Source organism: Lithobates pipiens, unplaced genomic scaffold (genome assembly GCF_037356315.1).
Source record: "Lithobates pipiens isolate NorthernLeopardFrog02 unplaced genomic scaffold, aLitPip1_a1.2 Scaffold_44, whole genome shotgun sequence".
Classification (NCBI taxonomy): Eukaryota; Metazoa; Chordata; class Amphibia; order Anura; family Ranidae; genus Lithobates; species Lithobates pipiens.
In genome coordinates this window covers 4061939-4082488 of record NW_027507870.1, presented here as the reverse complement: position 1 = coordinate 4082488, position 20550 = coordinate 4061939, and the positions used below count along the sequence as shown (strand labels likewise).

Sequence of the window (20550 nt, the reverse complement as noted above, 5' to 3'; positions counted from 1 at the left end):
GCCCAAGAACCGCTGCACCACCAGGTTAAGGACGTGAGCTACACAGGGCACATGGGTCAGTTGTCCCTGTCGGAGGGCGGAGAGGAGGTTGGTGCCATTGTCGCAAACCACCATTCTTGGCTTAAGCTGGCGTGGCGTCAACCACCTCTCGGCCTGCCCCTGCAGAGCTGACAAAACATCCGCCCCAGTGTGGCTCCTGTCCCCCAAACAAACCAGCGCAAGCACGGCATGGCATCGTTTTGCCTGCGTACTTGCGTAGCCCCTGGAACACCTACGGAGAACCTCTGGTTCTGAGGACAGAGCACTGGAAGAGGCCATGGAGGAAGAAGAAGAGGAGGGGGTGGAGGAGAGAGGTGTGTCACAACCAATAGTAGCATTTTGGAGGCGTGGTGGCGGAACAACCTCCAACACTACTGCACCTTGTCCTGCATCCTTCCCAGCTGCCAGAAGAGTGACCCAATGGGCCGTGAAAGACAGGTAACGTCCCTGTCCATGCCTGCTGGACTATGAGTCAGCGGTAATATGCACCTTACCACCGACCGCCCTGTCCAGCGAGGCAAGGACATTGCCTTCCACATGCCGGTAGAGAGCCGGAATCGCCTTCTGTGAGAAAAAGTGGCATTTGGGGACCTGCCACTGAGGAACCGCACATTGTACAAACTCACGGAAGGGGGCCGAGTCTACCAACTGAAAAGGCAGCAGTTGAAGTGCTAGCAATTTAGCCAAGCTAGCATTCAACCGCTGGGCATGTGGATGGCTGGGAGTGAACTTCTTTCGCCGGTCCAGCAGCTGGGGCAGGGACATTTGCCTGCTATAATCAGACGTGGGTGTACTGCTAGCAGAGTTCCCGGAAGCACTTGGCTGTGACACACCTAATTCTACACCTTTATTCCTCTCAGAGCAGGTTTCAGAGAGGACTGAAGGTCTAGTGGGGTTGGAGATGCCAGCTGATGAGGAGCAAGGAGAGGTCCGCTTTTTTCTTTGGTGTGGGTCTTTTAGGTACGCTTGCCAACGAGCTGCATGGCAGGTCAACATATGTCTGGTCAAGCATGTGGTGCCCAAGCGGCTGATGTTTTGGCCACGTGAGATACGCTTGAGACATATGTTGCAAATAGCAGCGGTGCGATCTGATGCACTCGTCTCAAAAAAGGCCCACACCAAAGAACTTTTAGAATAACGCGCAGAGGCAGCGCTCTGCATAGGCGGAGCTCTGCGGTGTGATTCAGTCGGTGTGCTGCCCCTAAGCTGGCCCCCGGAGGGCATCCTGCCTCGTTGGACATGTGCCTCCTCCTCCTCCTCCTCCTCCTCTCTCCTTCTAGGCACCCACGTGGAGTCAGTGCCCTCATCATCCCCTCCCTCTTCATCGCTGTAGCAAACCTGGCAGTATGCTGCAGCTTGTGGAACATGATTGCCAGATTGCTGTCCTTCTTGAGCATCCCCTCTCTCTGCGCTCATGCTACTGCCTTCCTCTAGCTGAGTGTCATCATCAGAGCCCACAAAACACTGGGCATCCTCCTGGAGCATGTACCCAACACTGTGCTCAAAGAGTTCAGGAGACTCCTCAGGAGGTCGTGGTGGGTCTAGGGAAGGAGTCACTGATGATGACATTGAGACGAGGGAAGACGATGCATTGGCAGCTGCTTTGCTAGTACCCTGAGACTGGGTGAAAGAGGATGAGGAGGATGAAGAGGGCTTGGTCATCCACTCTACCAAGTCGTTGGCATGTTGCGGTTCAACATGTCCAGCTGCCGAAAAGAAGGACAAGCGTGTCCCATGGCCACGTGCTGATGACAATGCACCGCGTCCACGACCAGCACTGTTGTCTCTAGACACAGAGCCTGCTTGCCCTCTTTTATCGGCTCGCGCCTGTCTGCCTCTCCTTGCTGGCCTTCCAGACATGGTAATGGCCTGAAGGGAGTTGGGTAAAAAAGCAGTTGGGTAGTGTATATTGTGCTAGAGGCACACAACACCCACTAACTCCTGTAGATGCCTTTATTATAGAACACCAGAGATAAAGGGGTATATACAGATGTATACTGTGCTGTGCTGGAGGCACACACAACTTCCAATAACTCCTGCAGATGGCAAGTGGGCTCAAATAGAGAAGAGCTATGTAGGTGGATATAGCGGTATGTACTAGGTACAGAGCACGCAGACAGCACGCACTATCTCCTAACACTACTGACTGCAAGCTCTATTATAAAAGATAGATCACTAGCTATATAGGTGAGGTGAATATAGCGGTGTATACTGCGGTCAGGGCACGCAGACAATAACCACTTCACAACAGCAAGATCGAAAATCGGCCGAAAACGATCGGTGTGTACTGTGTTGAAGGTACACAGAACACCCACTGCTTCAGACGCCAACACACTACACAAGGCCGCCGCGCTGGCGGCCTTATATAGTGTGGGGCGTGCACTACACAGCCTGAGCTATGATTGGCCACAGGCATCCTGCCTGTGGCCAATCATGGCTCTCCTCGCTGCTGGCGCTGCGATTGGCCAAGCATGCGGGGTCACAGTGCATGCTTGGCCAATCATGAGCCAGCAATGCACTGCGCCATCGCAGTGCATTGTGGGCCGTGAGCGCCACACGAATTTGGCGCGAACGGACCAAAATGTTTAAACTTCGCCGAACGGACGAACAGCCGATGTTCGAGTCGAACGTATGTTCGACTCGAACACGAAGCTCATCCCTACCCTTCACTGGTCTCATTGTTGGTATCTGTGGATACCAAGGAGCACCCTAACCCTAACCCTAAGGGCCACATCTGGCCCCCAGGCCGCAGTTTGGAGTCCACTGCTCTAGAAGATCTGGTAGGATATTAACGATAGTTACAAGCACATGTTACATTAGGAATTCATAGCAGGGCTCTATTTAACCCCTTCAATATTGGGCGATTTCGCCCCCTTCCTGCCCAGGCCAATTTTCAGCTTTCAGCGCTGTCACACTTTGAATGACAATTGAGCGGTCATGCAACACTGTACACAAATTACATTTTTTATCTTTTCTTTTCAAACAAATAGAGCTTTTTTTTTTTTTTTTTTTTTGGTGGCATTTAACCACTGGGTTTTTTAATTTTTTTGCTAAGTAAAGGAAAAAAGACCTAAACTTTTGAAAAAAAAAACAAATTTTTCTTCATTTCTGCAAACACATTTTGCAAATAAATGATCTTTCTTCATCAATTTAGGTCAACTTGTATTCTGCTCTACTTCTTTGGTGAAAATAACCCAAATCCATGTATATTATTTAGTCTGAAGGAAAGTTATAGAGTCCACAAACTATGGTATACACCAGTGGTCTTCAAACTATGGGCAGATGTGGCCCATTGCTTGCCCTCATCTGGCCCTTGGGACACTTTTCCTCCAGCTGACACCAATGATGGGGCATTATTCCTCCCATTCCTATTAATGAGGCTCCATTTCTCCCAATGAAGGGGCATTTTCTACTTCCAGTGGTCACAATCGGGTCCCCCCTAAAGCCTGAAGGACAGTAAACTGGCCCTTTTGTTTGGAAAGTTTGGAGAGCCCTGGTATATACAGTATATCTGAAAATCACCAACAGTACAAATACCCCCAAAATTACCTTTTTTTGTAAAGTAGACAATGCAATGTATTTAGTAAGAGGAATGGCAAGTTTTCTGAAGTTGTATTTTTTTTCAAAATTTTGGGGAAAAATGAAGAAATTAAAAAAAAAACATATTTAAAATATATATATATATATATATATATATATATATATATATATATATATATTTACACACTGTCACCAGTACAGTACAGTGAAATCATATAACTGGTGTGGCGAGGATCCGGGACACAGACTTATTTATTTATTTTTTAATTTTTTTTTTCTATTTTTTTTTTTTTTTTTTTTTTTTTTGTATGATTTTTTTTATTTTATTTTAACACGTTGAGACCAGAGCAATACAGTGTTACCATAGTAGTACACATTATAATGGCATTATAATGGCTTATACCAGTGTCAGACCGAGACAGAAGTACAGTTAAATCACACTTGTTTAATAATAAAAGTAAAAAGAACAAACGTAGTCAAAAAACATATCCAGAGTTCAGTAACCGGAACGGATAGTCAGCCAAGCCAGAAGTCAGGGATCAATTTAATGGAACAGCAAGCAGGATCTGGAGCCAGAAGGGATGTCAGCAATGCCAGTCTTTAAACAGAAATGCAGGAGATAGTTTCTTGTGATGTTGACCAAGGTGAAGGCAGAGCTCCTCTAGACTGGATGGCTTAAGTAGGCAGGACTGACGAGCAGGATATCATCAACAGGTGAGTAACTGTGAAGAGAGATGGGAGCTGGCAATTAGCCGACAGCTGAGTGGCCAGCTCAGAGAAGGAAGGGCTGAGCACAGTCCTCACAACCAGTGAATTCAATGTTTATCTCATATTGAAGAGGACCTGTCATGCTTTTTTTTCTATTACAAAGGATGTTTACATTCCTTGTAATAGGAATAAAAGTGACCATTTTTTTTAAAAGAACAGTGTAAAAATAATAAATAAAAGGTAAAATAAATAATATATATTTTTTTAAACGTGCCCCATCCCGCCGAGCTCACGTGCAGAAGCGAACACATACGTGAGCAGCGCCTGCGTATGAAAACGGTGTTCAAACCACACATGTGAGGTATCACCGCGATCAGTAGAGCGAGAGCAATAATTCTAGCTTTAGACCTCCTCTAAGGCTAGAATTTTTCAAGCTGCAGTGATCGAACTCCAGGTTGCAGCCTTTCCCATTTCGGTTTTAACATGGATGTAATAATGTGCAAATCCTCGTGCAATATGCAGGGTCGGCGTATGCTCAAATCTTGGTTTCAAACCATAGTGAATCATTCAATTTTTTTTTGTTATTTTTCCAATGTTTGGACTATGTATGTTTACAATCACGTTTTTCTCATTTATAGATATATTATCGTCTTGATGTAACCTTTTACCCCTGAAGAAAAGGACTATTATGATAGATTTGAAACGCGTTGGGCTATCTCTATTGTTACATTGTTTTCAATTGATTTTCGGTTCATATGCATTGTAATTATTACCTTTTAGTATTTGCCCTTTCTTGCGTCCTGCACTTTTTTTGTGTTCTGCAGTACTGTGACATCTTTTATCGCTATCAATAAACAGGTAAAATTTTTTAATAATAACCATGTTTAACTGAAATGGCCTCCCGTTTAAAGTCCAAATTATAGGAAACGAAATTCTTGTGATTTAGTATACAATTTAGGGATGTGGGTTGGCTAACTTCCTTTTCTAAAAGCTCGTAACACCGCAAACCTCTATTTCCTCTGTAACTCAAAACTTGCAACCTTTAGCATTTAAACGTCACTTATGGAGATTTTTAAGGGTAAAAGTTTGTCGCCATTCCACAAGCGGGTGGAATTTTGAGGCGTGACATGTTGGGTATCTATTTACTCGGCGTAACATTATCTTTCACAATATAAAAAAAAATTGTGATAACTTTACTATTGTCTTATTTTTTTTAATTCTGAAAGGTGTATTTTTCCCCAAAATTTATTGCAACGATTCTCCAGGGTGCTAGAAAAAAAAAAAATATATATATATATATATATATATATATATATATATATATATATATATATGTTTGGGGGTTCTAAGTCATTTTCTAGCAAAAAAAAATGTTTTTAAAGCGGAGTTCTGCCACTTTTTTTTTAAGTCAGCAGCTACAAATACTTTTAAAATATGGACACTTACCTGTCCAGTGTGCCCGCGATGTCGGCACCCGAAGCCGATCTGTCGATCAGCTCTCGGGTGCTGCTGCTGCCATCTTTGGTATGGGAATCAGGAAGTGAAGCCGCAAGGCATGCGCGAGTCATGCTGCGCATTATGGACGGTCCCTGCTGTCTCTGGGATCCGTGTTTTTCCCAGCAGACAGCGGGGGGATAACAGGAAGTGGCGTAGTTAGCCGCAGAATCTGCTGCTTTTTTTTTTAACAGCTCCAATTCCTGGAACTTCTTTTACACTTCAGCTTTGAAAAAGGGGAACCCCGCTCCTTAACAATTGATAATTGCAGGATTTTTTTTGTTTTTTTTAAATTTCAGCTGTCAGTGGGGAAATCCAACTGACAGATGAAGGAACCAAGCATGAAAGTATCAGTTTCGGGAATCGGTGCATTTACATGAGCAACAATACTCATGCAAATGCTTAGTATCGGCAATGATACCGATACCGATACTGGTATCGGTGCAACCCTACTTTCTACTTTCTGTTATACAAACATGTCCAATAAAATCTAATTTCTTCATAAATGTAGGCCAAAATGTCTTTGGTAACAACAAAAATTTTAATAAGTGTATAATAATTTGTGTGGAAATTGTAGCTTCTACAAACTATGGGATATATACTGAAATGTATGCAGTTTTTACTTTCTAACTACTTATCAAATTTCTTGAGGTGCTAAAATGCCAGGGCAGTGCAAACACCCTCCCCCCAATGACCCCCTATTTGGAAAGTAAGGTATTCGCTGAGAGGCATGTTGAGTCCTTGGAAGTTTTTTTTTGTCACACGTTTTTGGAAAATGTCACTTTAATAAGATATTTCTCACACATTCCATTGGGTATATGTGGCATTACACCCCAAAACACATTCTGCAACTTTCCTGAGTTTGGGGATACCACATGTGTGAGAATTTTTAAGAACCTATCCATGTACTGGGGGCCTAAAACCAATGACTACCTTCACGTTTTCAAAGAGCGCAATTACCTTATTTCAATTCCTATCATAGTTTTGGAGGTCCTAAAATGCAAGGACAATTCAGACGCCCCACAAATGAAACCTTTTTGGAAAGTAGACAACCCAAGGTATTTGCTGAGGGGCATGTTGAGTCCATGGAAGTTTATTTTATTTTTTTGCCACACATTTCTGGAAAATGTCACTTTCATGAGATATTTCTCACACATTCCATTGGGTATATGTGGCATTACACCCCAAAACACATTCTGCTACTTCTCCTCCTGAGTTTGGGGATACCACATGTGTGAGACTTTTTGAGAACCTAGCCGTGTACTGGGGGCCTAAAACCAATGACTACCTTCAAGTTTTCAAAGAGTGTAATTACCTAATTTCAATTCCTATCACAGTTCTGGAGGTCCTAAAATGCAAGGACAATTCAGACATCCCATAAATGACCCCTTTATGGAAAGTAGACAACCCAAGGTATTGCTGAGAGGCATGTTGAGTCCATGGAGGTTTTTTACTTTTTTGCCACACATTTCTGGAAAATGTCACTTTAATGAGATATTTCTCACACATTCCATTGGGTATATGTGGCATTACACCCCGAAACACATTCTGCTACTTCTCCTGAGTTTGGGGATACCACATGTATGAGACTTTTTAAGAACCTAGCCGTGTACTGGGGGCCTAAAACCAATGACTACCTTCAAGTTTTCAAAGAGTGTAATTACCTCATTTCACTTCCTATCACAGTTTTGGAGGTCCTAAAATGCAAGGACAATTCAGACGCCCCACAAATGACCCATTTTTGGAAAGTACACACTCCAAGGTATTTGCTGAGAGACATATTGGGTGTATGGGAGATTTTTATTTTTTGCTACAAGTTTTTGGAAAATGTCCAAAAAACACTCTCACTTTAATAAGATATTTCTCACACATTCCATGGGTATAGAGTCTGCCACTTCTTCAGAGTATGCAGAGATTTTATTTTGAGCCTAGCAACGTACTGGGGCCCAAAATCCAATTACCACCTTCAGGCTTTTAAAGAGTGTAATTTCCCCATTTACCTTCCTGGCTACTTGTCACGGTTTTGGTGATCAGTGATAAATACTGTACACTGACACTGCACTAATGGCACTGGCTGGGTGAAAGGGGGAATCAAAGGGGTAATGGAGTGCAATCAAGAGGTTAAATGTGCCTAAAAAGGTCGTGCAAGTTTAAATGTGCCACTTCAACTCACTGTGATCCTGCTCTCTTCTCTTCCTGAACATAAAATGGCCAAGAAAAAAAGGCCATTACTATGCTTCTCTGCCTATGATGCCATAGGACAAATGTGCATGCATGGCCAATGTGACCAGGGAAGATGGTCACTATGCAGTTATGAGAAGGCTTTGAGCACATCAAAGAAACCTAGCAAAGGCCTATCCCCCCCCCTCCCCCCCCATCCAGAGGCACAATAGTAGATCAAACTCAGTGAACGCAGGCTGCTTATAGCACACTCCCCCCTAGAGGGGGGAAGAGAAAGGGCACACATATACAGCTGGAGAACAGCCGGCCCTAGCCAAAAAATAATAAGATCCAACCTTCACCCATCATGGCAGGAAATGTCTAAGTAGACCCCCAGGGACTTGATCCTTCTTTTTTTGGGGTCCCCTACCCTGGACCTGTACTATACCCGACGGGAAACACCTTGGTCAGTCAGTACTGCACAGGGTTCCAAATGCACAGGGTCCAACACCGAATAGTCGCATTACAGGCAATCCCTACATGTCTGTTCCAAACTCATTGTAGCGGGGCCTGGACACCATCTAAGCATCCCAGCTGGAGGATTGTATTCAAATAAAACCAAACTCCTGTTCCCTGCTGGAACCATGGAGAATCTGGTAGCATCCTGCAGACAGTTACACATCAGTGACTATCACTATCAGCAAAAAAACGGAGGTCGCTTCCTGAGTAGGAGAGGTTATATAGGGGGCAGTGGTATATTTAGGTTTTGTGCTGCCCTAGGCCTGACTAAACCTGTGCATCCCCTAATTTAAATATGACCCACCCCTTTCTATCTGTAGCGGCCATAACCCCAAGGGGCGGCCTTGACTTTCTGGGCTTACCAGTTACCTCTTCGTGGCTTGTCGGTTGTTGTCTAGGGGTTCCCAGGGTTAGTACCCAGCGACTTCAGATGCTGACACATAAAAGTCCTTTTCAAGATTTTTATTTTGCAGTGGTAACATCCAACATTAGACAGTCTCTGATGGGAATAGAGGGCATGGCTGATGAAACTCAGGCACTTTGAACTGTTGACATCCACTGAATGTCTCTAACCCAGAGAGTAGCCACTCGCAGCTGGGTGCTTCACTGCCGGATAAACCTCTAGCGAGAGATCTAGTAGCCAACATGTGATCCGGAAACTTTGCAAAGTCTCTGCCACAGACTAAATTGTAACTGAAGATAAGTAGGAATCTTTCTCACAGTACCTGAATCTCTCAGCCTTCTTGGCGATACTGCAGGAAGTGTGGATTCTTTAGTGTCCATACAACTCAGCTCCCAGGCTCCTACTGAGCAGCCAGCTTGTTGGCCCTCCTCCGAAGAGTCCTCCCCTGGTCACTTGTACGAGTTGCCGTGTCCCTCCAATACCGAGAGCACACCGGGACGCCTTTGAATCCTCCTTCAGTTACTGGACCTCGGACTAGCCAGTTCCGAGGATCGTGAACAGACGGATCCCTGCCCCAGGCCATGGGGGCCTCTGGGGCGGGTCGGATTGACCATGCTTGCGAGACGGCAAACGCTCCTAGCCCCAGAACCCCTCGCGGGGCTGCCCCAGGCGAGAACCAGGAATCAAACCCACAGCCGAACCCTGAACACATGATTTCAGCACCTTAAATACCCCTTCCCAGACTACGCAGTGGGGCCAGACGCGCCCACTGATTGGCTCCGGGAAAGATTGGTATCTAAGACGTCCAATCAGGCCTGGTTCTCGGCCTGTCATGGGAGCCTCCCTGCACCCATGACCACGCGGAACTTTAGTACAGCCCAGCCAGACTGATGCCAAAGCAAATCCTGTACAATTAACCCCCAGAACGCCATTACAGTTCTGAGGAAAAACATCAGTGTCGCTTCATCAGTGGACATCAGTGTAGCCTTATCAGTGCAGCCTATCAGTGCCCATCAGTGCAGCCATATGTCACTGGATTAGTAAGATTACTCCTATCTTTTAAGATATTTTCACTTGTGTTTGCTACCACTGATTGTAATCATAGGATTATTTCATGTATTTTTATAATGATTAGGATGTGCCCAGTCATTATACAAATAAGTGAAATAATCAGTGGCAGCAAACACAAGTCCAAATATCTTATAAAATAGGAGTAATCTTACTATTCCAGTAACGTGAGCATATGAGGTGAGCAGGTCCAAAATATTATTAACTTCCTCCCAAAGATTCTGTGGAGGAGGGTAGGCAGAGCATTAGGCCGCAGTGCTACACTTAGTATTGGCGGCCGCCAGACCAGTTGTGTTAGGTGCGGCCGGTGGCCGCCAGTCTGTCCGAACATCCTCACCGGCCGGTATTATCAAACCGGCAGGTAGCAGTGCGGCCACTTTATGGGGGTGCCAGCCTGATTTGCCTCCTGGACCCTGCTCCTCGGCCCAGTCTGCCCCATAAGACTGGCACTACACTAGCGCAAGTCAGCGGGAGGCTGTTTTTTTCATGCAGGGGGGGCGCGGCTTTTTTTCTGCCCCCCTGCAAAGTGCCCCCCTAGGCCTGTGCTTTGTCGACCTAGGCCAAGATACAGCGTTGATAAGGGGATATCCTGTCTGGGTTTTTTTGCCAGTGTCCATTCACCTATAGGTGGCACATAACCCAGGTAGTCATGATTTAAAATTGTTTGCATTTATACATGTCCCCCAGGGCAGTACACAGACCCCCCATACCCCTTTTATGGCCAATTACTTGCATATAAGCCTTTAAAATGGGCACTTTTGATTTTTCCGGTTTGGCTTCCATACACTTCAATGGGATTCGCCATTTCCCCTGTTCGGAGTTCTGCTGCGAACCGAACAGGTGGGGATGTTCGTCCCATCCCTATATTTTACTAAATTCTATTTTTATTTACTCACCTCTGGAAGATATGGCCCCTATTATGACTTGTACACATGGTCGGATATTCCGACCACAAAATCCGTCTAATTTTTTCCGGCGGATTTTGTCCGAAACTGGTGCTGCATACACACGGTCGGACAAAGTTGTCCAAAAATCCGATCGTTACAAACGAGGCAACGCAAATTACGTACGACGGGACTACGTATAGGCCAGTAGCCAATAGCTTTCGTCTCCAAATTTCTTCTGAGCATGCGTGTGCATCGGAATTCTCTACACACAATCGTAAAAAGTACGGATTTTGTTGTCGGAAAATTTGAGATCCTGTTCCCAATTTTTTTTCCGTCGGAAAATAATGGAAAAAGCCCGCTAGAGCCCACACACGATCGGATTTTCCGACAACGAATTCCGATCAGACTTTTTCCATCAGAATATCCGACCGTGTGTACGGGGCATTAGAGATCCTAGCCTAATGACCATCAATCATCCAGTCATTCTCAGAGGATATTTTGTGATAATAACCAGAGACATCCAAAGTCTGAACTTACCAGAACCTGCCCCATGTGGTGTAGTTTCTGGAGCTCGTTAGATGTGGCTCAGTCTCGGGGTCCCACCTACACTGATTGGAGGGTCTGGCCAGTAGTAATAGAACCACAGCCACCGAATGTACCAATAAACTGGAATCCATTGCCGGCCATCTCTCAGAGTCATTGTTACAAGGCTCTTTTACATTTTCAACTGAATTTTATGAACTTTTTAATAAACATATAAAAAAATTCTAAATGCTAAAGCTGATAATTATACAACATTGAAATGTGTCCCAAATAATGATTATATCTTCTGAGCCTCTCCACATTTTGAGATCACTGCTGGTCTGGGAGTAGGAGTTGGGTTGGGGGTTGGAGGAGGCTGTATTGTCCTTCTGCCGGATGCTCAACCTGGGGCCCAGACTGCTGCTCCAGGGAAGGGGGTCCAGAAGGGGAGTACAGAGGATTCTGGAGGACCTCAGCTGGATCCTAAAAGGAAAGATTGACAGTAAGGTTCACCTGATATATTTCTCTGTCATTGGTGTCAGTGGAATAAAATACATTTTAGAAGGATGAAATAAGACCCAACTTTGTCCTCAGTGAAATAAAATAAGTGTCATCATTGGTGTCAGTAGGATGAAATAGGTCCCATCATTGGTGTCAGTGGGATAAAATAGGTCCCATCATTGGTGTCAGTGGGGTAAAATAGGTCCCATCATTGGTGTCAGTGGGATAAAATAGGTCCCATCATTGGTGTCAGTAGGATAAAATAGGTCCCATCATTGGTGTCAGTGGGATAAAATAGGTCCCATCATTGGTGTCAGTGGCTTAAAAAGGCCCCATTGTTAGTGTCAGTGGGATAAAATAATCGCCATTGCTGGTGTCAGTGGAATAAAATAAGCTGATCATTGATCTCAGTGGGAGTAAAATAAGCCCCATTGTTGCTGTCAGTGGGATCAAAAAAAAAGTCCCAACGTTGGTGTCAATGAAAAAAACAAGTCCCTGTCAGTGTCAGTAGGAGTTAGCTAAGCCCCATCGTTGGTGTCCACGTGATAAAATACAGTATCTCACAAAAGTGAGTACACCCCTCACAGTTATGTAAATATTTTCTTCTATCTTTTCACGTGACAACACTGAAGAAATGACACTTGTCTACAATGTAAAGTAGTGAGTGTACAGCTTGTATAACAGTGTAAATTTGCTGTCCTCTCAAAATAACTCAACACACAGCCCTTAATGTCTAAACCACTGGCAACAAAAGTCAGTACACCCCTAAGTGAAAATGTCCAAGTTGGGCCCAAAGTGTCAATATTTTGTGTGGCCACCATTATTTTCCAGCACTGCCTTAACCCTCTTGGACATGGAGGTCACCAGAACTTCACAGGTTGTCACTGGAGTCCCCTTCCCCTTCTCCATGACCAAATCACGGAGCTGGCATTCCATCACTCAGCGCTCCTCTGCCATTCTGAAAAGTGTGAGACCTCCTGGATTATATCCTGTGCAACATGGACATTATGGGGCAAAATCTCTTGGCTTTGACCATGTATCCTCATACAGCAGTCAGTTATTAAATGCACATATATTACTGCAGAGATATGTTATAATAACTGTTTTGAATCTTTCTCCATTCCATGTCTATGTGATCAGGAGTTGGATCTCACCTCTTGAGTAGCTGGTATCTCCTGGTAGATGTGGGAATGTCTGTGTGGTACAGGGGGGAATTCAGTGCTTTTCAGATCAATGTCACCAGTAGATCCCATCTTCTTCCCTGCCTGTGATTTGTATGACAGCAATAAAAAAGCTCAAATAAGCAAACTTATCCTCCAGATCTGAGAACACAGATTGGTCTGATCTTATAATTACAGGTATAATATGGCAAGAGAGAATGCAGACACTGGTAAGACAGGCACCCTGTGAGAGAGACTGTGTGAAGAGGGGAAGGAAACTGGAGGAACAGGAAATTGTGGGAACTGGGTGGAGAGACTGCAGAAGCTGGGGAAAGAGACAAAAGGAACGGGGAAGAGACTACAGGAACTGGGTGGAGAGACTGCAGGAACTGGGGGAAGTGACAATAGGATTAAAGGAAGAGACTACAGGAACTGGCAGCAGAGATTGTAGGAACTCAGTGGAGAGATTCCAACAACTGGGGGAAGAGACTGCAGGAACTGGGGAGAGAGACTGTAAGAACTGAGGAGAGAGACTGTAAGAACTGAGGAGAGAGACTGTAAAAACTGAGGAGAGAGACGGTAGGAACTGGGGAGAGAGACGGTAGGAACTGGGGAGAGAGACGGTAGGAACTGGGGAGAGAGACGGTAGGAACTGGGAGAGAGACGTTAGGAACTGGGGGGAGAGACAGTAGGAACTGGGGGGAGAGATGGTAGGAACTGGGGGAGAGACGATATGAACTGGGGGGAGAGATGGTAGGAACTGGGGGAGAGACGATATGAACTGGGGGGAGAAATGGTAGGAAATGGGAGGAGAGATGGTAGGAACTGAGAGGAGAAATGGTAGAAACTGGAGAGAGAGACGGTAGGAACTGGGGAGAGAGAGACGGTAGGAACTGGGGAGAGAGAGACGGTAGGAACTGGGGAGAGAGAAGGTAGGAACTGGGGGGAGAGACGGTAGATATTGGGGGGGAGATGGTATGAACTGGGGGAGAGACGATATGAACTGGGGGGAGAGATGGTAAGAAAAGGGAGGAGAGATGGTAGGAACTGGGAGGAGAAATGGTAGAAACTGGAGAGAGAGACAGTAGGGACTGGGGAGAGAGAGACAGTAGGAACTGGGGAGAGAGACAGTAGGAATTGGGGGGAGAGAAGGTAGGAATTGATGGAGAGACGACATGAACTGGGGGGAGAGATGGTAGGAAATGGGAGGAGAGACGGTAGGAACTGGGAGGAGAAATGGTAGAAACTGGGAGGAGAGACTGTAGGAACTGAGGAGAGAGACGTAGGAACTGGAGATAGAGAGAGAGACGGTAGGAACTGGGGAGAGAGATGGTATGAACTGGGGAGAGAGACGGTAGGAACTGGGAGGAGAGATGGTAGGAACTGGGAGGAGAGACTCTAGGAACTGGGAGGAGAGACGGTAGGAACTGGGGAGACTAAGGGTGGTAGGAACTGGGGGGAGAGATGGTAGGAATTGGGGCCGCCGATACAGAAGTAAAATGGAGAGTTTGGAGTCAAAGATACCCCCGGGCAGGGGGGAGATAAATGTCCTTTCAATGAGTGTGCTGGGAAATCGACATTTCTCATAGAAGTTGGGGCATTGCAGAATGAGGAAGGTCTCTAGAGAGGGCGCTAAGGAATCAGTCTACTGTATGCTAGGAGAAGTATGTTCCGAGTTGTCTGATTCATTGAAAATGACTTGCTAAGCTATTGCTAGACTTGCCGGGCTTCACAAGTGTGTCGCACAATTGCAGCAAATCCGCATTGCATGACTCCAGATCAGCTTTCTTTGCAAACATTCTGCAAGTTCTGGTTCACTTATAATTTGCAAAAGTCATCCCACCACATGGGGGTCACTGTGGCTGAATGTTCATGCTGTAGACTTGCAGAGCTCTTGCTGTAGACTCACCACTGCAACTTTGTACAACGTGCCAGTGAAAATGTGCAGCAATTTAACAAGAACTCACAATTCAACACTGCCACCAATTTGTGGCAAGTTATCTTTACTATCTGGGTACAAGCTAGGATGGCGGAATAGACCAACCAACCATCTGTGTGTGTGAGAGACATTAGAGACATTATGGGGGTCGACAATTATCTGCATGTAAGATCAGCCAATCATATAATTTCCTTCACCCAATAAACCAACTAGGATGCTTACCTGATCACTAGCGCCCCCTATCTTGAGGTTTCCTGGGGGGGGAAAAGAGACAATGCAACCGTTATTGTGAGTAAGGAGAAAACAAAGTCATCAATGCTAAATGACTGTTCGGCAGGGCTGGAGTGGGACAGAAATTTGGCCTTGGACTTCATCCAGACATCAGAGTGTCCCATTACCAGCCCCCTTACATCAGAGTGTCCCATTACCAGCCCCCTTACATCAGAGTGTCCCATTACCAGCCCCCTTACATCAGAGTGTCCCATCACCAGTCCCCTTACATCAGAGTGTCCCATCACCAGTCCCTTTACATCAGAGTGTCCCATTACCAGCCCCCTTACATCAGAGTGTCCCATTACCAGCCCCCTTACATCAGAGTGTCCCATCACCAGTCCCCTTACATCAGAGTGTCCCATCACCAGCCCCCTTACATCAGAGTGTCCCATCACCAGCCCCCTTACATCAGAGTGTCCGATCACCAGCCCCCTTACATCAGAGTGTCCCATCACCAGCCCCCTTACATCAGAGTGTCCCATCACCAGCCCCCTTACATCAGAGTGTCCCATCAGCAGCCCCCTTGCATCAGCGTGTCCCATCACCAGCCCCCTTACATCAGAGTGTCCCATCAGCAGCCCCCTTACATCAGAGTGTCCCATCACCAGCCCCCTTACATCAGAGCATCCCATCAGCACCCCCTTGTCCCATCAGCAGCCCCCTTACATCAGAGTGTGCCATTACCAGCCCCCTTACATCAGAGTGTCCCATCAGCAGCCCCCTTACATCAGAGTGTCCCATCACCAGCCCCCTTACATCAGAGTGTCCCATCACCAGCCCCCTTACATCAGAGTGTCCCATCAGCACCCCCTTACATCAGAGTGTCCCGTCAGCAGCCCCCTTACATCAGAGTGTCCCATCACCAGTCCCCTTACATCAGAGTGTCCCATCGCCAGCCCCCTTACATCAGAGTGTCCCATCAGCAGCCCCCTTACATCAGAGTGTCCCATCAGCACCCCCTTACATCAGAGTGTCCCGTCAGCAGCCCCCTTACATCAGAGTGTCCCGTCAGCAGCCCCCTTACATCAGAGTGTCCCATCGCCAGCCCCCTTACATCAGAGTGTCCCATCCCCAGCCCCCTTACATCAGAGTGTCCCGTCAGCAGCCCCCTTACATCAGAGTGTCCCGTCAGCAGCCCCCTTACATCAGAGTGTCCCATCACCAGCCCCCTTACATCAGAGTGTCCCATCAGCACCCCCTTACATCAGAGTGTCCCATCAGCAGCCCCCTTACATCAGAGTGTCCCATCGGCAGCCCCCTTACATCAGAGTGTCCCATCAGCAGCCCCCTTACATCAGAGTGTCCGATCAGCAGCCCCCTTACATCAGAGTGGCCCCTCACCAGCCCCCTTACATCAGAGTGTCCCATCACCAGTCCCCTTACATCAGAGTGTCCCATCAGCAGCCCCTTACATCAGAGTGTCCCATCACCAGTCCCCTTACATCAGAGTGTCCCATCAGCAGCCCCTTACATCAGAGTGTCCCATTACCAGCCCCCTTACATCAGAGTGTCCCATCACCAGTCCCCTTACATCAGAGTGTCCCATCACCAGTCCCTTTACATCAGAGTGTCCCATTACCAGCCCCCTTACATCAGAGTGTCCCATTACCAGCCCCCTTACATCAGAGTGTCCCATCACCAGTCCCCTTACATCAGAGTGTCCCATTACCAGCCCCCTTACATCAGAGTGTCCGATCACCAGCCCCCTTACATCAGAGTGTTCCATCACCAGCCCCCTTACATCAGAGTGTCCCATCACCAGCCCCCTTACATCAGAGTGTCCCATCAGCAGCCCCCTTGCATCAGCGTGTCCCATCACCAGCCCCCTTACATCAGAGTGTCCCATCACCAGCCCCCTTACATCAGAGTGTCCGATCACCAGCCCCCTTACATCAGAGTGTCCCATCACCAGCCCCCTTACATCAGAGTGTCCCATCACCAGCCCCCTTACATCAGCGTGTCCCATCACCAGCCCCCTTACATCAGAGTGTCCCATCAGCAGCCCCCTTACATCAGAGTGTCCCATCACCAGCCCCCTTACATCAGAGCATCCCATCAGCACCCCCTTGTCCCATCAGCAGCCCCCTTACATCAGAGTGTCCCATTACCAGCCCCCTTACATCAGAGTGTCCCATCAGCAGCCCCCTTACATCAGAGTCTCCCATCACCAGCCCCCTTACATCAGAGTGTCCCATCACCAGCCCCCTTACATCAGAGTGTCCCATCACCAGCCCCCTTACATCAGAGTGTCCCATCACCAGCCCCCTTACATCAGAGTGTCCCATCAGCAGCCCCCTTACATCAGAGTGTCCCATCAGCACCCCCTTACATCAGAGTGTCCCGTCACCAGCCCCCTTACATCAGAGTGTCCTGTCAGCAGCCCCCTTACATCAGAGTGTCCCATCGCCAGCCCCCTTACATCAGAGTGTCCCATCAGCAGCCCCCTTACATCAGAGTGTCCGATCAGCAGCCCCCTTACATCAGAGTGGCCCCTCACCAGCCCCCTTACATCAGAGTGTCCCATCACCAGTCCCCTTACATCAGAGTGTCCCATCAGCAGCCCCTTTACATCAGAGTGTCCCATCAGCAGCCCCCTTACATCAGAGTGTCCCATCACCAGCCCCTTACATCAGAGTAGCCCACTGAGCCATTGGCCCAGCGGGAAACTCCTGGTAGTCCCGATGGACAGTACATGCCTGCTGATTGGAGTCATGTGGAACCCAAAATAATTGGTGTTGTTTGTTATCTTTTTTTTAACAATAGATTTTTTCTTGATTTTTCAAAGTAGATAGTAAAGTACAGGTTGGAGTTTGTACAAAACAAAGCAGTTGGTATAGAAAGTGTTAACACAAGACAGGTTATCAAGGTACAAGCATATCTAATCATATGCAGGCTCTTCATAATGCAATATGAGATAGTGACGCAGTGAGCTAAAACCTGTCACCCCCCTTCAGGTTCACACCGTGAACAGGTTTTGAACCATACATTAGTAAGAGGCCTGTCCCTAACCCTGGAGAAGGGCTGGGGAGCTCTTTCACGTCAAAGCTACTTGTGTTTATTGGTATAAGTTGACAAACAAACTCATAAACTCATACATACAGAGTAGCTCTAAGCACATTTACATTTACAAGCTATTCTCGGCCTATACATTCCTACAGTTGCCTCTGTAAAATTAAGGTAAGCTTCAGTATCACCACAGGAGGGCGAGCCCTTTATACGTTTATATCATCATGGATAAATTGTTTGTACATCATATATGTGAAGAGGCATTTGGGGAGTTTCTCCAGATATCCCAGTTTTTATGGAAATCCGAGGCTCTCCCGTTCTTGTACGCAAACATCTTTTCCATAATGCATTGCGTGTTCATTCTGGAGATTACCTCCTCAATTTTTGGGGATGTCTTACAGCGTCATTCCTTTGCTAGTGTAATACGTGTAGCAAATAGAATGTGCATAACACTTTTCTCGTTAGTTTGGGACTGCTCTATTCCCAAGCTCAGTAATGCTAAAGAAGGGGTTATAGTGCATCTATACCCAGTAGTTTCTTGGATGAGGGATATAACCTTTTCCCAAAAAGGTTGTATCGCCACACAGCTCCAAAAGTACCGTATTTATCGGCGTATAACACGCACTTTTCTCCCCTTAAAATCAGGGGAAAATTGCGGGTGCGTGTTATATGCCGATCCTCCACGATTTCTGAGCGATTTTGAGCCTCTGGGCGGCTTTTAGCCGCCTTCGGCTCTTCTCACGGCTTTCGGCCGCCTTCGGCTCTTCTCACGGCTTTCGGCCGCCTTCGGCTCTTCTCGCGGTTTTTCTGCCGCGTTCGGCCATTCTCAGCGGCTTTCGGCCACCTTCGGCCATTCTCGGAAAACCGCCGAGAATGGCCCGAGAGCGGCTGAAAGCTGCCAAGAATGGCAAAAGGCGTCCGAAAGCCGCGAGAAAAGCCGAAGGCGGCTGAAAGCCGCCCAGAGGCTCAAAATCGCTCAGAAATCGTGGAGGATCGGCGTATAACACGCACCCGCGATTTTTCCCTGATTTTAAGGGGAGAAAAGTGCGTGTTATACGCCGATAAATACGAAGAACCAAAGAACTACTGGGTGCCACCGAGATACACAGGGCATTTCGGCAGCGCCATTTTTGAAAATAAAATCTGCAATTAACACAAGGGGACAACGATGCACAAGGCTGCAATGATAGACAGGCTGCAATGATGGACAGGCTGCAGGACAAGGCTGCAATGATAGACAGGCTGCAGGACAAGGCTGCAATGATGGACAGGCTGCAATGATGGACAGGCTGCAGGACAAGGCTGCAATGATGGACAGGCTGCAATGATAGACAGGCTGCAGGACAAGGCTGCAATGATGGACAGGCTGCAATGATGGACAGGCTGCAGTACAAGGCTGCAATGATGGACAGGCTGCAATGATGGACAGGCTGCAGGACAAGGCTGCAATGATGGACAGGCTGCAGGACAAGGCTGCAATGATGGACAGGCTGCAGGACAAGGCTGCAATGATGGACAGGCTGCATGACAAGGCTGCAATGATGGACAGGCTGCAACGATGGAGAGGCTGCTGGACAAGGCTGCAATGATAGACAGGCTGCAATGATGGACAGGCTGCAGGACAAGGCTGCAATGATGGACAGGCTGCAGGACAAGGCTGCAATGATGGACAGGCTGCAGGACAAGGCTGCAATGATAGACAGGCTGCAATGATGGACAGGCTGCAGGACAAGGCTGCAATGACGGACAGGCTGCAGGACAAGGCTGCAATGACGGACAGGCTGCAGGACAAGGCTGCAATGACGGACAGGCTGCAGGACAAGGCTGCAATGATGGACAGGCTGCAGGACAAGGCTGCAATGATGGACAGGCTGCAGGACAAGGCTGCAATGATAGGCAGGCTGCAATGATGGACAGGCTGCAGGACAAGGCTGCAATGATGGACAGGCTGCAGGACAAGGCTGCAATGACGGACAGGCTGCAGAACAAGGCTGCAAATGACACTGACAAGGCTTCAGATGGATACTGATAAGGCTGCATTGATGGGCATTGAAATGTACATTTTTTTTCCTTAAATTTCCCCTTCTAAACTTGGGGTGCGTGTTATATGCCGATAAGTACAGTATATGAAGGAGATTACCAGTACTACCTTAATCTCTCCAGCACATTGGTGAGGTGTTTGGATCCATTTTACTAATGCGTAAAGGCGTGAGATACCACCTGTGAAGATGTTTTTCGGTATTGTCCCAGTGGTATACACACGCTGATGACCTGCTACTATATCGGATAGCTAAATGCCATTGGGGTAGTGTCAATTCTTTTTGTAGATCC

At 47.1% G+C, this 20550-nt stretch overlaps 1 protein-coding gene across 1 annotated transcript in view; it reads right to left on the bottom strand.

The window, feature by feature from the left end:
• Positions 1 to 11531: 11531 nt before the first annotated feature.
• The window catches only part of LOC143956897 (uncharacterized), a 75697-nt gene continuing 66678 nt past the window's right edge, over positions 11532 to 20550 (bottom strand). Inside the window, exons 9-11 of the mRNA XM_077467066.1 lie at positions 15163 to 15194; positions 12996 to 13106; positions 11532 to 11823 (exon numbers count right to left, since the gene is read on the bottom strand). Of these exons, the coding sequence (XP_077323192.1) occupies positions 11671 to 11823; positions 12996 to 13106; positions 15163 to 15194 (296 nt within the window). The 3' untranslated portion in view covers positions 11532 to 11670. The remainder of the gene's footprint in view (positions 11824 to 12995; positions 13107 to 15162; positions 15195 to 20550) is intronic.